This window comes from Acipenser ruthenus, chromosome 47, assembly GCF_902713425.1.
Source record: "Acipenser ruthenus chromosome 47, fAciRut3.2 maternal haplotype, whole genome shotgun sequence".
Classification (NCBI taxonomy): Eukaryota; Metazoa; Chordata; class Actinopteri; order Acipenseriformes; family Acipenseridae; genus Acipenser; species Acipenser ruthenus.
The window spans coordinates 3,686,521-3,701,476 of NC_081235.1; the positions used below are offsets into that span (position 1 = coordinate 3,686,521).

General features: G+C 43.1%; 2 protein-coding genes across 3 annotated transcripts; one reads left to right on the plus strand and one right to left on the minus strand.

The window, feature by feature from the left end:
• Positions 1–732: 732 nt before the first annotated feature.
• LOC117962401 (thymic stromal cotransporter homolog) lies at positions 733–7,297 on the plus strand. Of its 2 annotated transcripts, none has more exons than XM_059014317.1 (4): positions 733–2,081; positions 3,872–3,955; positions 5,210–5,366; positions 5,772–7,297. In XM_059014317.1, the coding sequence occupies exons 1-4, from the start codon at positions 1,100–1,102 to the stop codon at positions 5,851–5,853; spliced, it is 1,305 nt and encodes a 434-aa protein (XP_058870300.1). In that variant the 5' UTR covers positions 733–1,099; the 3' UTR covers positions 5,854–7,297. The 2 variants fall into 2 exon arrangements, with proteins under 2 accessions (XP_058870300.1, XP_058870301.1); XM_059014318.1 differs by having other exon boundaries at positions 5,210–5,303; positions 5,772–5,856.
• Positions 7,298–7,827: 530 nt separating this feature from the next.
• On the minus strand, positions 7,828–10,009 carry LOC131721031 (uncharacterized protein KIAA1958-like). The gene is made up of 2 exons (XM_059013931.1): positions 8,941–10,009; positions 7,828–8,696 (listed from the first exon to the last, which is right to left on the minus strand). Exons 1-2 carry the CDS (start codon positions 10,007–10,009, stop codon positions 7,828–7,830), a joined length of 1,938 nt encoding a protein of 645 aa, XP_058869914.1.
• Between the last annotated feature and the right edge of the window lie 4,947 nt (positions 10,010–14,956).

Here is a 14,956-nt window from a genome sequence, read left to right on the forward strand (position 1 = left end):
TTGAATAAACCATTTGAGTTTGATGAGGAGGAGTTATCAGGTTACTAAACAGTACTGTATCAGTTTTGAATCAGTTAGCAACGAATCGCTAGCGTTGCCAAAAAGGTGTTCTTTTAAGTGAAGTTTCTGTTCCTTTAGCATTTACAATGAGGGAAATTCTGTTTCACCACAAGGGTGTTCCCTAAGCAGAAGTGTTCTCTTAGGAGGTTTTCCTATACGCGGAGACTACTGTAATATCTGAGAAACTACTATTGCTGCCTGTTCTTAACAGTGGACTCCTGTCCATTTCCATGTTAGTACACCAGTAGTGACCATGTAGGAAAAGGAACCATTAGCATAACCATTAGTATCCATTATTTTGTTATGTAGTTATATGTACTATGTAATTGACATGCCATCCATTTGTGGTGCAGATTGCATTTTAGACTTGAAAAATCTTGTCCATTGTCGTTCATTACTTATAGACAATTCAACTGTTGGAGTGGCCACCACAGATGCAGATTTCACTGTGTTAATTGTTTTACCAGTCAGCAGATTTATTCTGTATCTAGAGAGAGGGAGAGAGAGAATGATGCTTCCTACAACATGACTACACAAGCCTGGTGTCTCAGATTGCCTAACTTCGTTGGTCACACAGACGCGCCCCTTTGTCAACATTTAAGTTTCACTTCTACTTTTTCCACCTGCTGCTTCCTCTTCTCTGACTCTGTTCCTGCAGGCCCACAGGGCTATGCCAATGATCACTGCCCAGACACCCTTCTCCAGTCAGAGAGCTAGGTAGGGACTGAATGTCTGTCCGGCCGGACTTCTATCACTGTGTCCTCAAGCAGCTTTTAATACGAGACCTTTGTCACTTAACAGCACTGTAAAGTTCCGAACCTGGCTGTGGTTTCTGGGGTAAATCAGCAAGCATTAGAAGTAACTAAGTGAGTTTGAATTACTTCTGAGATAGCCTTGGCAGGAGATCCATTAGTGATCAGATCTCTGTCATTAACACTAGAAACAACTGCTTGGATGATCAGGATCGAGGATTCTGAGCACACTACTCCTGCCTTGGCACAGGTCTTTTGGTTGAGAGGACAGGAGGCTGGACGTTTCAATGGGGGGGTTCCTGACCCTTGTGGAGCCTGTAGTGATTCTCAACAGCATCGGATCCTCCTTCTACGACACAGCCTTGACGTTGGCGATCTACAGCCGCTGCAACGAGACCTCGGGCGGACAGAGTGATGAAGCCCAGACTCTTTCCTCTGACTTCTTCCGGGTGTACAGCAGTCTCGGCTCCCTGGTCTCCCTGCTGTCCACAGTGCCCCTGGGGAGGCTGGCAGACCGCAGAGGGCAGAAGGTCCTCCTGGTGGTTCCCCAGCTTGGATCCATCTTGGGCAAGTCCTTCCTGCTATTCCTCATTCTGTACCGGCTCCCTCTCTATGTGCTCTATGTGGGTGTCTGCCTGCATGGCATCTGTGGAGGATCTCCTGCCTACTGGAGCGGTGTGATCTCCCTGGCCGCCATGAGATCAGGCCCCCGGTCACGGAGTATGAGACTCAACTCTGTAGACTTTGTCTCAGGGGTAGCCGGCATAATCGGAAGTCTGATCTCTGGGTACGTCTACCGGGTCAAAGTGAGCGATGGGCAAACTGGAGTCCTCTTGATCTTCGTCAGCCTGCTTGTGTGCGGGGCAGGTCTTTTCTACTCAGCCTTCATCCTAAATTACCCGGCCATTGCAGAGAGGGAGGAAGGGAATCCGGGCTGCCTTGCCTTGGGGGATTCATCCGAGCGAGGGGAGATGGATAGGGGAGCTGTAGCTCTCCTCTTTGCAGCTATGATCCTCTTTGTGTTGGGGATGTCCGGCGCTGAGAAGGTGATCTGTCTCTTCGTTCTCAAGCCTCCACTCAGCTGGGACTCTGTGTGGGTGGGTTATGGCCAGGCTGCCACCAACATGATGTACCTGACTAGCTTTGCTGGGGTGCTCCTGCTCTCTCGCTGGCTCAGTGATCCCGCGCTCATCCTACTTGGAATTGTCTCCAACTGTACCGGTATGGCCATCATGGCCTTTGCACAGCACAGCTGGGTCTACTTCACAGGTGAGCACCAGGAGACAGGCTTTTGAAAAATAAATACAGGGCAGTGAGGTTTGAGAATACCGATGTAGGCTAAATGTGAACATAGTGCAGGTTGCAATGTGCAGGTTGCAATGTGCATGTTGCAATGTGCAGGCTACAGTGTGCAGGTTGCAGTGTGCAGGTTGCAGTGTGCAGGCTGCAGTGTGCAGGTTGCAATGTGCAGGTTGCAATGTGCATGTTGCAATGTGCAGGCTACAGTGTGCAGGTTACAGTGTACAGGTTGCAGTGTGCAGGTTGCAATATGCAGGCTGCAATTTAGATCAAATTCAGTGTTGTTAAAAGCTAAAGAGAAACTAACTTTATTCAACAGGCAAGGCATTATCCAGGGATGGAAATAAGACTCCCACTGCATAGCAGTTTGATCCATTCCAGGTTTCACTATGAGTTTAATCAGACACACCTGATCTTGTAAACTGTGGTCAATCAAGCTTGTATTAAAACCTGGAATGGGTGAATCTGCTATGCAATAGGAGTCGTATTCCCATCTTATCTTATGCTTTCCTTGGCTCTTACGAGAATGGAGGTCGTTTAAGTTTTTATTTACCCCTCCACCCTCGGCCAACACAGTCCTTTCTGGGTATAACTTTATTGACGTGGCATCAGGTACACATGTAATTGTGTAGTTGTAGTTAACTATTCATAAGGCTTTTGGGGAATAAACTATATTTACACACCCTGTGTTAGCTGTTCTTTATTTGTTCAAAGACTTTCCTGTGCTAATTCAAACTGTTTTATGTGAACTGGCAATGTAAATCATGAAATCTCACAATAAGAAACCCCTGGTAAAGCTGAAAGAGGTCTAGTCCCAACCGACCGCTTGCTTAATTTGTCTGCTTAGTTCAAGGAGGACGAAGGTTTTAACATGAAAATGTTCTTGCAATTCACCCCTGAAATTGTACTTGGAAAGTCTCTCTCAATGACACTGACAAAGACTTCTAGTCGAAAAGTTTGTCATTGTTTTAGTATTTCTAAACACAGAAAAGACTTTGACAAGGAAACTTGCTTTTTAATACATGTTTGAACCAATGTATCAATTTTGAATTGTTTCATGATGTTACAACAACAGAGATACAGAAAATGAGGTTTTAATTGTAAAATTGTAAAAACAAAAAGAAAATGCAGTTTTGATTGTAAAATAGGAAAACTAAGATAAAAAAAAGCTATATTATTATTTGTTTATTTAGCAGACGCCTGTATCCAAGGCAATTTACAGAGACTAGGGTGTGTGAACTATGCATCACCCGAAAGACGGAGCACAAGGAGATTAAGTGACTTATTCAGGATCACACAATGAGTCAGTGGCTGAGGTGGGATTTGAACTGGGGATCTCCTGGTTACAAGCCCTTTTCTTTAACCACTGGACCACACAGCCTCCCTACGGGCAGTGGTGTGGAGTAGTGGTTAGGGCTCTGGACTCTTGACCGGAGGGTCGTGTGTTCAATCCCCAGTGGAGGACACTGCTGTTGTACCCTTGAGCAAGGTACTTTACCTAGATTGCTCCAGTAAAAACCCAACTGTATAAATGGGTAATTGTATGTAAAAAATAATGTGATATCTTGTAACAATTGTAAGTCGCCCTGGATAAGGGCGTCTGCTAAAGAATGAAAACTATTTTCAGTCATTGATTATTGTTATACTATGACACTATGTGTTTGTATTACTGCGCTGTTTGCAATACAGCAGCACTGCAGACGCTGCGTTTCTCAAAGTGCTTTTGCTGACGCCTCACTTGTCTCTGGGTTTCCTTGCAGCTCGGGGAATCATGATGTTTGCCTGCATTCCCATGCCCACCATCCGCTCCCAGCTCTCTAAGCTCATGGATGCACAGTCGTATGGTAAGCAGCACACCTAGCCATGCCAAAAAAAAACATATGGTACCCGTGTTCGGTCTACTGCTTTAACTTCCCTTATCAAAGGCATCCTAGAACAAAGCTCTCTTGTGTGTTCTCTAGTGTTGTTTTTGCATCTGCATCATGAAACCAGTAAAATTCCATCTCATCTCGTTCCGAGATCAAACTGGGGCTGCAGCCGGTTTCATCTGCAGACTCCAATCCAATCTGCAACAGTAAAATACACAAAAGTCACCTGTATGTATCATGTTTTTGTAGAATTGCTATTTATAAATTCACCAGCCTCCAGTGCGACAATCTAATATATTCATAGTTTTCATTTTCTGCCTACAGATTTTTTTTTTTTCTATACTCAAAGTTGAAGTCTGATTTCAACTCGCTTTCAAGTCAGTCCCACCAGCAGATGTCTTTGATTGAGTTCAGGAATACTTTCAAAATTCTCCTGCTTGCCTACAAGGCCCTTCATCACACAGGTCCAGAGTATTTCTCCAACCTGCTGACCCGCTGTGTCCCTGCATGCAAGCTGAGGTCCTCTGACTCTGGCTTGCTTGTTATCCCAAAAGTGCACCACACTTGGAGAACGCTCGTTTAGCTTCATGGCCCCGACTCTCTGGAACTCTTTCCCAGCTTTGATGTGTGATGCTCCCACAATCGCTCGCTTCAAATCAGCTTTCAAGACCCACTTGTTCTCTCTTGCTTTCAATGCTCTTTAAGCCTGATATCTGTTATTAGCTACTGTCTAAATTGCTATTTCAGGTTTTTCACTCCATCTTATTCATATGATTCTGTATGACACACGGATCCACAATGTCTAGAATTCACATCCTAGCCTTGTATTTAGTGTATTATGCCTGTATTTAATGTTTTTATTTTATTTTTTTCTGTTTGTATTTCATGTCCTATGCCCTGTATTTCACTGTATTTAATGTATTATGCATTGTTCCTCACTATCTTGTAAAGCGCTTTGTGATGGTGGTCCACAATGAAAGGCGCTATAGAAAATAAATATTGATTGATTTGTCTGATTAATGTTCAGAATGATTTTTAAAGTCGGGTATTTTTAAAGTCAGGTACACTAGAAAGTTACAAACCTTTAGCAGCTAAGGAATGTCATTTAGGGGATTGTTAGGGGTTGTACACAGTTGTTTTTTGTATTCATTTTGGAAATATAAGTGCTGTTTGTTTGTGCTAATGACAGTTTGGAGCTGTGAGAACGCCTCTCGCTGTGTCTTCCTGTAGGGCGTATCTTCGGCTGGCTCCAGTCCAGCTTGGCAGTGACAGACGTGCTCTCCACCTTCCTCTTCACTGGAGTGTACCCCCTCACCCTGGACTGGTACAGCGGCTTCTGCTTTCTGCTCTCCGCCTTAGTCAGCTACCTCAGCGCTGTGCCCATCCTGTAAGACTTCATACCACCTGCGCATCTAAGACTCTGTATCTATACAAACACACACACACACAGGGTGTATTGCTGTGCGGAAATTTTTTTTTTGTTTATTTCATTGAGGACATTCAATAAAGAGAGATTTGCCTCATCATTTCCTGTACCTCAGCCCCGCTCCATGGGAGTTGAGGCATGAAGTCGGACAACTGGGCTGACCTTCAGCACAGGAAGTGATGCTCATGCGTAGTTCTGCCTTTCGTCACTCGCTGGTTTTGTATATTATAATTAGAGGTATATGAGGTTATAGCACCTTTAATTCAGAATCACACAATGGCTATTGTGGATGGTATTCATGTGAGGATTGGGATTAGCAGACAGTGAGTAGTTTATAATAGTCTTTTCTGCTCTTACCTTTTACAGATACCTGAACTACAGAAGGGAAAGATGTGGCTACAGCAGACTCTCTGGAACAGACTCCCCTCACAGTGCCATCAACACCTAGATAACCTGAAGATACACGACCCGCCCCTTCATTTAGAGTGACCAGCTGCTGCTGTACAATAGTGACCCCTGCTGGAAGAGGATGGGCAAAGCAGCAAGGAATTCAAGACTTCAATCAAGTCCTCTCTTTCCCTTCTTTTTTCTGGGCTGAAGAGATTTAATTATTTTAACCTCTCCTCATAGCTCATGTCATTGAGTCCTGGGATCAGCCTAGTTGCCCTTCTCTGTACCTTCTAGAGTATAATGATGTCTTTTTTGTAGTGAGGTGACCAAAACTACACACAGTATTCTAGGTGGGGTCTAACTGGGGCATTGTATAATCTTTTCAATAAATAAGATTGATTTCATATTTACAGAAAATCCTTTATTGACCTGCTAAAAAAAAACACAAAAGCAAAGCACATATACTTCTTTTAAAAGGAGAAGAACACAATTCATAAAGGGTTTGATAATGAGTTCTGAGTATGTTCAGTTTAGTTTATTCAGTCAATTTTGCGTTAAATAACCACCTTCATTATAATACAAAATCTTACAGATTTCCAAAAAACAATGGGTGAATAAAAATAAAAATAGCTGGAGCTCAGCCTCATCCTTCAGAGCATCCCGGTACCGCCTGATAAAAAACAAACAATAAAATAATCAATCTATGCGACGTGTTCATCCCGGTGAACAAAAATGATGAGGCAGAGGAGCATCGTATACTCCCCCCTCAGGACGAGGCTGGGGGTGAGGAGGTGGTGGTGGAGGAGGGGGAGAAGGTGATAATTCGAAAGCACGGCAAGACTTGTTTGCAAAATATGTAAAAACTTTATAGGTTAATTGGAACGTGCTGGTAATAGGCTTGTAGATTAACCAATGAATGTACCAGGCACTTGTACTTGATTTCCTGCCTGAAACCTTGCAAGCTTTATATTATTGCTTGCTGAGTTTTTTGGAATACTGATATAGGTAAATGTGTCCGCCCAAAAAATACAGCCACAGTGTGCAGGTTGCAGTGTGCAGGCTGCAGTGTGCAGGTTGCAATATGCAGGCTGCAATTTAGATCAAATTCAGTGTTGTTAAAAGCTAAAGAGAAACTAACTTTATTCAACAGGCAAGACATTATCCAGGGATGGAAATAAGACTCCCACTGCATAGCAGTTTGATCCATTCCAGGTTTCACTATGAGTTTAATCAGACACACCTGAGCTTGTAAACTGTGGTCAATCAAGCTTGTATTAAAACCTGGAATGGGTGAATCTGCTATGCAATAGGAGTCGTATTCCCATCTTATCTTATGCTTTCCTTGGCTCTTACGAGAATGGAGGTCGTTTAAGTTTTTATTTACCCCTCCACCCTCGGCCAACACAGTCCTTTCTGGGTATAACTTTATTGACGTGGCATCAGGTACACATGTAATTGTGTAGTTGTAGTTAACTATTCATAAGGCTTTTGGTGAATAAACTATATTTACACACCCTGTGTTAGCTGTTCTTTATTTGTATCAAAGACTTTCCTGTGTTAATTCAAACTGGCAATGTTACAAAACTGAAGACCAAGTTGTTTATTACTAATTGTGTTCCATTAGTGTTTCTGTACATCAAAACATGTTATAGGGTTCACAGAGTCCCCTTTGTGAATGGTTTTAAGGACACTGTTTACATCAATTGAATAGACTGCAGTGTGTTTTTCAGTTTCTGTAGCAATGTTAGGTCTTCACATGGGGAAAACTGCTGAGCAATCTGCACTGGGAAAACAGCTGCTTTGTATTGTATGCATTAAAATGACTACAAAACACACACAGCAGCATATGTACAAAACATTTGCACCATGTTATACAACTGAGGTGCACCCAGATGCACTTAAACTACTAATGTGAAGCCTTGTAAGAATCTTTGTAACAAAGCCAGTGTAGCACTGGTGTAGATGCTTTCTGAGGATGGCCCACAGTCACATTTCTGAATATAACCCAGTCCCAGTTATGTAATGATGGCATTTAGATCCCTTTGGAGTTGATCCCATTTTTCTTCCGTATAGCGAGAACCTGCTGGCTTAGGACCTTCACCATCTTCTCCATCTTGGATTTGGGCAGGGCCTTCCTGCAGTACCAGGTGTCCTCCCAAGCACTGTTCAGGGGCTTGCAGGAGACGTAAAGGGGGTCCTGGGGGCTCAGGTAGCCCCCTGAACGCCTGCGTACGTACTCCTTAAAATCCTGCAGGGGGCAGCGCTCCGGATTCTCAGGGGTGCTGTAGAGGCGGAGGTGGGGTTCGCTCCCCCGGAAGTCCCTCCACTCCAGATACTCCGTCACCCCTTCACCCCCATCGCCCACCCCGGCCTCCCTCACCAGCCGGAATTCCCCCCAGGAAACAGGCCAGCTCTGGGTGAGGTGGGCCCTCCCGAAGGCCCTGGTGTTATTGAGCAGGACGAGGGTCAGCAGCCCCTCTGGGCTCAGCCGGCTCAAGACTCCTTTCAGCCGGAGCTCTTCTTCCTCGAAGCCCAGTCCTTCGATGGCCTTCGTCTCGCGCTCCTTCTCTCGGCGCCACAGCTCTCGGAAACGGAATCGGAGGGCCTCCCTGGAGCCGGAGAACTCGGGGGATTTGGTGAGGCTCAGCCCGTACCCCTCCGATCGCAGGTAGCGCTCCACGCCGCGATGGAAGAACACCAGGGAGTTGGCGCTGAAGTCAGCCCCGTTGGCCCGCCGCACCGCCCCGAAGAAGGCTGCCAGGTGGCTGTCCAGCTCTCGGGGAAGCAGGGAGCTCACCTCTCTCGTCTCCGGAGGGATCTGTGACAATAGCCAGTCCTTGAACATCTTGATGTCACCGAGGATGCGGGATGGAGTCTTGCTCTCCGGTGTGTTGAGCTGTTCTGCAAAAATCAGCATTGGCATCGGGTCATTTACATATTTACATTTTACATTTATACATACTTACAAGAAATGTTTTTCTTCAGATTTATTATAAATATTGCTCTGCTCCTCTGGTCTTCCAGGCTGAAAGCTGGTAGAGCAGAGGAGCTCTTCTGGGAGCGAGGCAGAGGAACGAAGCATTCTGCTCTTCCAAATAAGGCAAAGGAACACACCCTGTATGTCATGAATGGTATTATGACTTACTTTTCTGTGAAGTGCCCAGAAGTGGCCTCATATATTTGCCATCCTGGAGGAGGTTCTCTCTGAAAGACAGGGGAACCACGGCACATCCAGGGCTGGGAGCCTCCTCTTTCTGTTCCTCAGAGATAATGGGTGGATCAAGGGCTTGGTCTTTACTGGAGGTCTCTAGTTTAGACCTGGTGGGGCTTCTGGGTTTGCAGCATTCATCCAGCTCCAATGGCATGACTCCTGGGCCTTTAGGATCGGAGTGAGACTCTGCGAGGCAGTCCTGTCCCAGAATGACGCAGTCAATGGAGCCTCTAGGGGGGGCGGCCCTGCTGCTCTTGCCCATGTTCGGCCCCCAATCCTCAGCTGTGGGAGTGCTCAGATCCCAGTGGGACACTTTGTGGATGGCGAGGGTATTGGATTCCCCAGGCAAACCAAGAAGGGAGAAAGGCTTTGAGTCCCCGTCCTGTGGTGAAGACGCAATCTCAAGGATCTGGAGTAGGTTTTGTGGAGAGGGGGCCTTGTATTCGACCCAGAACTCTCCGTTTTCCTCCTTGACCCTGACTCTGAAGTCCTTTTGGCTTCCGTCAGGGTTCACCTCCTCAGATGGGGCCTCGGTTTTGGGTTGGATCTCCTCTCCTGGCTCCCCTTCTTCCATAGAGAGGTCCCCTGCTGTCCCGTTGCAGGAGTCGTGCTCGTTCCTGTTCTCGGTGGAGGCCTGTGTGAGGAGGCTGCAGTCGCTCAGGTCTGAGCTCACGTTGGTGGCCTCTTCACAGAGGCTGAGCTTGCTTCTTCTTGAGTGCTTCTGCTTGCTTCGTTTCCTCTTTCTCCCTGACGGTTGACCCCCCTCTTGCCCCTCCTCCTCTCCCCAGGGGTTGGAGGCAGTGCTGACAGGTAACAGAGGGGTGAAGGGCCAGTTGTAAGCATGCCCAGCGGCACACAGCCACATCACAGTGCACTCGCCCCTCGGGCTCAACTGCAGCGCTCCCTGGTGCCCGGGGGTCTGTCGGCAGATGGTCCCGTGGCTGTGTGCCCAGGTCACCAGGTTTGACAGGTCGACCAGGGTGACGCCCAGGTGCCAGTTCATCTCCCGGTCCTGAGAAAGGGTTATTGGACAGTTTGACACTTTGTAAAATACATCAAAAGGGGATTTTTCAGTGCTTTATTAATAATGTTGTCATCAGTCAATAGGAATACAAATGTGTGTAGCGTTTAAAGCTGAGGGAACACAAAGCCACTTTGTGGCTTGGAACTTTGTGGTTTCAGGAGACTAGGTTTCAGCCCACTGCAAGGCAATGCTGGCATTTCCAATGTAATCCTTGCTTCAGATCAGCAGCTGATCAAATGAGGTGAGTTTTTTTACAGATATTATTACAGGTTGAAAAGGAGCAAGCCTGAATATACTGCAAAGCAGGGCTAGAACCAACATAAGCTTTTCATGTTTGGATATTCAAATAATATTTAATTTGGAATTAGCTGGAAATCAAAATTCTCTCAGAAGTCAAATGAACCCTGTGGCAGACCATCAAATCCCCTGTTAAAGAAAGGACAGTCAACCACTCTTCTGTACAGTAGTGTTCTGTATTTTCAGACGTCATTGGTTTCCTTTGCCACAGAACACTTTTCAACCCCTGTTTGTTTGAATATTTGTATATTTAGCCCAGCACTACAGCAAAATATTCAATTTCGGATACAGTAAAGTTTACTGTAGAAAAGATTTTTGTGATTCAAAATATAGTGCTCTGTTCAACCTGCAGTTATTTAAAGAGTTTTTTGTCTAAGAAACATCTTGATTTTATTATGGATTTATTAATAATAATAATAATAATAATAATAATAATAATAATAATAATAATAATAATAATAATAATAATAATACACTGTAATGATTATGTTATTGTTTGGAAATTGCTTAATATACACATGAATAGATTTAAAAAAAAATATTCACGTCTAAAAATGCAAAATGTTTGTGTTTAAAATAAGCGTAATCTATACTGCAACTAAAAAGCTGAAAATGTACCTCTGACATTTCCTGATGGTATCTGGCCGTCTGACTTTGCTTCCCGCTCTGGGGTATCTGTTTCAAATACTCGGAGAATGATAAGTTTGATTTAAGGAAGGTTGTGAGTCCTCATGTCAGAGTAAATTGGATCTGATCCACAGTAAAATAGTTTATATTTAAAACCGCGTCTCTATTCAGAAATCAACATGACAGCTAACACGCGATGACAGCCACCACGCAGTTCCAAATGTAAGTGTGATCATTCAAAACAATTCTGCATTCCGTTTCCCTGGACCACAATAAGGGAAAGTTTGATTTATAAAGTTAAGCGAACTTTATTTTTGTTTTACTTTTTTTATTTAAACAAACATTTTTATTTAAGGTTTATATAAATACCCGTTCCATTGTTAACTAAATCCTAACAAAACAATACAAGTTACCGAATAATTCAGCAATATTAATAATGAACTTGTCTATTAGGAGTATAAACACAAGAAATCAAAATCTCATGTTATTGTTAATAAAGCAGAAATAATTATATTACAGTTTAAAGGAGGCTTATAAAGTTTATCATGAGTCACGGCCTCATTATTTTATGCGAAAATTAAAATTTAATAAATAAATATCGAAATATCGAAATAAATAAATGTCAATAAAGGAATTTAAGTGTTTTAAGTTTTGGCATTTATAATTTTGGTGGGAGTGTGCATCTCGCATTCAGACTGTCAAAGCATATTCCAAACCTTTAAACCGCAACGTGTTCCACATAAACAGACTGTACGTTACTGTGACGTTTCGTCTGTTTTTTTTATTGGTTATCTCTAATCAAGAGAGTGTACTTTCTCTTGCCCTGATACACCAGAGAGCAATCGAGAAAAACACTCTCAACTCGATCAGAGGTCGCCGCGGAAAGCTGCACACTTCACAATGTATATTACATTTACACTTCACAATATAACCAGTTTAATGGTGCCAATCCCATCGATTAAACTAATCTAAAAACACACCAGTATGTATGTAGCCTTCTTCTCCAGCAGATGGCGCTCAACTGCTAACATGATCCAATGCAGCAAGAGGAAGCTTTCACTGCTTGAAGATGAAAAGTAAAAAAGGGACTAGGGGGGAGTGTTGTTATGGTAACATCAACGCGTGATAAGAAAATACCTTGATTATCGTTATCTTTATACTTGAAAAAACTGGTTAGTCATCTTAACTCTTATCATGTCTGTGTTGTGTGGTACTTTGTAACAGCTGCTCTGTGTACAGCAGGGCCATATTTACATCATAAGTTGACTTCAGAAAATCAGCACTTCAGACAACTTGTATATCCAAACGTTAAGTGTACTGACTTCAATGTAATATTGAGCGAAGTAAATATGCTTTGTAGACCTTTGCACAAGAAAATTAGACCCTCTGTGTTGAGATTAAATACAGAAAGTTAAGAAATGATCCCTTTGTCCAGTGTTAACTTCTTAAGACAGTTCTAGAGCTGGAAACATTAGCAGTAACATGGATAGAATAGTTTACTTTCAAGGTTAAATCGGTTGTGCCAGACAGCAGGGTTATTGTTATTGGTCTGGACACTGCAAGTGAAACGTCTGGACTCCGCTCACCTCCAAACATTACGTTAGCTAGTCACCAACATTCCACACTAAAATTCCACCCAGGGCCAGCACTGGTCTGGGCACAGCTGGTAGCTGTTTTTAACTGGCCATGCTGGTTCAAGACATTAAGCAAAGCTGTGGTTCTGGCAGGGAGCTCACTTAGATCCAATCAGGTAAACATCAATATCTTAGCCGCTTCCAATACCAGATCAAATCGTCAATCGAATCACTCTTCGATAAACAATACCTCCAATGATCGCCAAAGAAAGGATTTCTAATATCTGATCTCAATCCATTATGTCCCTGCTGTGTGCCAGAGTTTGCCTCCTCCTCCCCAGCCTGCTTTTATTGGTCTAACTAAACAATGATTAATCACAAGCTTTCAAGAACTCAAAGGTCTCTTCTTCAGGTGAAAGCAGGAAAGAGAGATTGATGTTTACATTCAAAGGTGGCATCAGAACCTGAACAAAAAGAACCCATTTGGAATCCCTACAATTCACCTGTAGAAGAGACTTTTGACATCTTGAAAGCTTGTGATTATTTATTTAGTTAGTCCAATAAAAGGTATCACATCTCCTTCTCTTTGTCTATCATCTGACTGAAATTGAAATTCTGGCTGAAGACCTGGTTAAATTGTTAAATGAATCTTATTGAAACTGGGTAAGCATTTGTTCACCAGCAATTGCAACGACCCATATTAAAAACATAAATACCATATTTCATTGCAGACAGCAGACACACTTTTTTTTTTAATGTCATTCATAAAACACCACATAAAAGAGAGACAAATATTTTCTGTAGCTGTTTAATTCTATACGTTTTGTATAACTAATATACCCGTATGATCCATCTTGTACTGAGGTATCCTTTTAGCAGTGAGCGCAAAATAAGTTTTCCAGGTCACCTCAATTTCTTACATTTCGACTAGAAGTCTTTCTCACTGTCTTCTCATCCAAGTACTACTGACCACCCTTATAACAGTTCACACGGTACATTTGCACAGTAATGTTTGCAGTGTCGCCTCGCTTTACCCATGATTATATTATACCTTTACCACCAGACGCATTGCATCTGCAGCAATTAATTTAAAAAAAAATCAAGGATGTGTAGAAACAGAAGCAACATAAGAAACCAAATAACATGAATGATACGCACAGTAGGTGGGAGAGTTATTTAATTGTGTACGCCCTGTTTATTCTACTTTTAATAATAATTGCAGCAAGTAGAGTTGAACCATTTAGGAAATTAAACTGAACCTAGCAGCCCTAATTACAATATGTTTGATTGAGTTAACCAGTGATTCTTTGAGGCCGTTTTCCCTTTACTGTTGAATTGAGAAAGCAGCTGGAAACCTCATCAAGGATCGTCATTCCCAATGACATCACTGGGCAGTCACTGCTGACTTCCAGATGTTTCTGAAGGAGTGTGGCTGCTGGAGGAGGTCCTATCTTGTCTGCTCTCCCTTGCCCCCCTCCCCCCTTTAATTAGGAGGCTTGCTTGTGCCTGGGGCAAAGTGGGTGCACTAGTTTCATGTTTTATGTCGGAGAGTTTTTTGTTTTGTTTTTTCACCAAAACATGTCAGAATTTGTTAATAAAGTGTTATTTGAACTGGGTTGTAAGAAGCCTATTTAATATCTACAGTAGTGTGCAACAGACATTGAAGTGTGTCTGTCTGGCTGAACTGAACTATAGTCCTAGCTGTTTAAAACAGTATTCATTGATCAAATATGCTTTCAATATACACTGTATCACACGTGTACAACACATTGTAATAATTCAAAATAATTCAAAAGAGGAGGAGTGGGTGCACACATTTCTGTGTTCTCTGTGGGTTATAAGAACATAAGAACATAAGAATGTTTACAAACGAGAGGAGGACATTCAGCCCAACTTGCTCGTTTGGTTGTTAGTAGCTTATTGATCCCAGAATCCCAACAAGCAGCTTCTTGAAGGATCCCAGGGTGTCAGCTTCAACAACATTACTGGGGAGTTGGTTCCAGACCCTCACAATTCTCTGTGTAAAAAAAGTGCCTCCTATTTTCTGTTCTGAATGCCCCTTTATCTAATCTCCATTTGTGACCCCTGGTCCTTGTTTCTTTTTTTCAGGTCAAAAAAGTCCCCTGGGTCGACATTGTCTAAACATTTTAGGATTTTGAATGCTTGAATCAGATCACCGCGTAGTCTTCTTTGTTCAAGACTGAATAGATTCAATTCTTTTAGCCTGTCTGCATACGACATGCCTTTTAAACCCGGGATAATTCTGGTTGCTCTTCTTTGCACTCTTTCTAGAGCAGCAATATCCTTTTTGTAACGAGGGAGGGTATGCTTGATATCTGAAGCATTTCAGTATTGCACAGCAACTTACTTGTAACCCTTCTAATCTTCCCGAAGTGTATGAGGTGGGGTGGAAATCAGTTGTTTGACT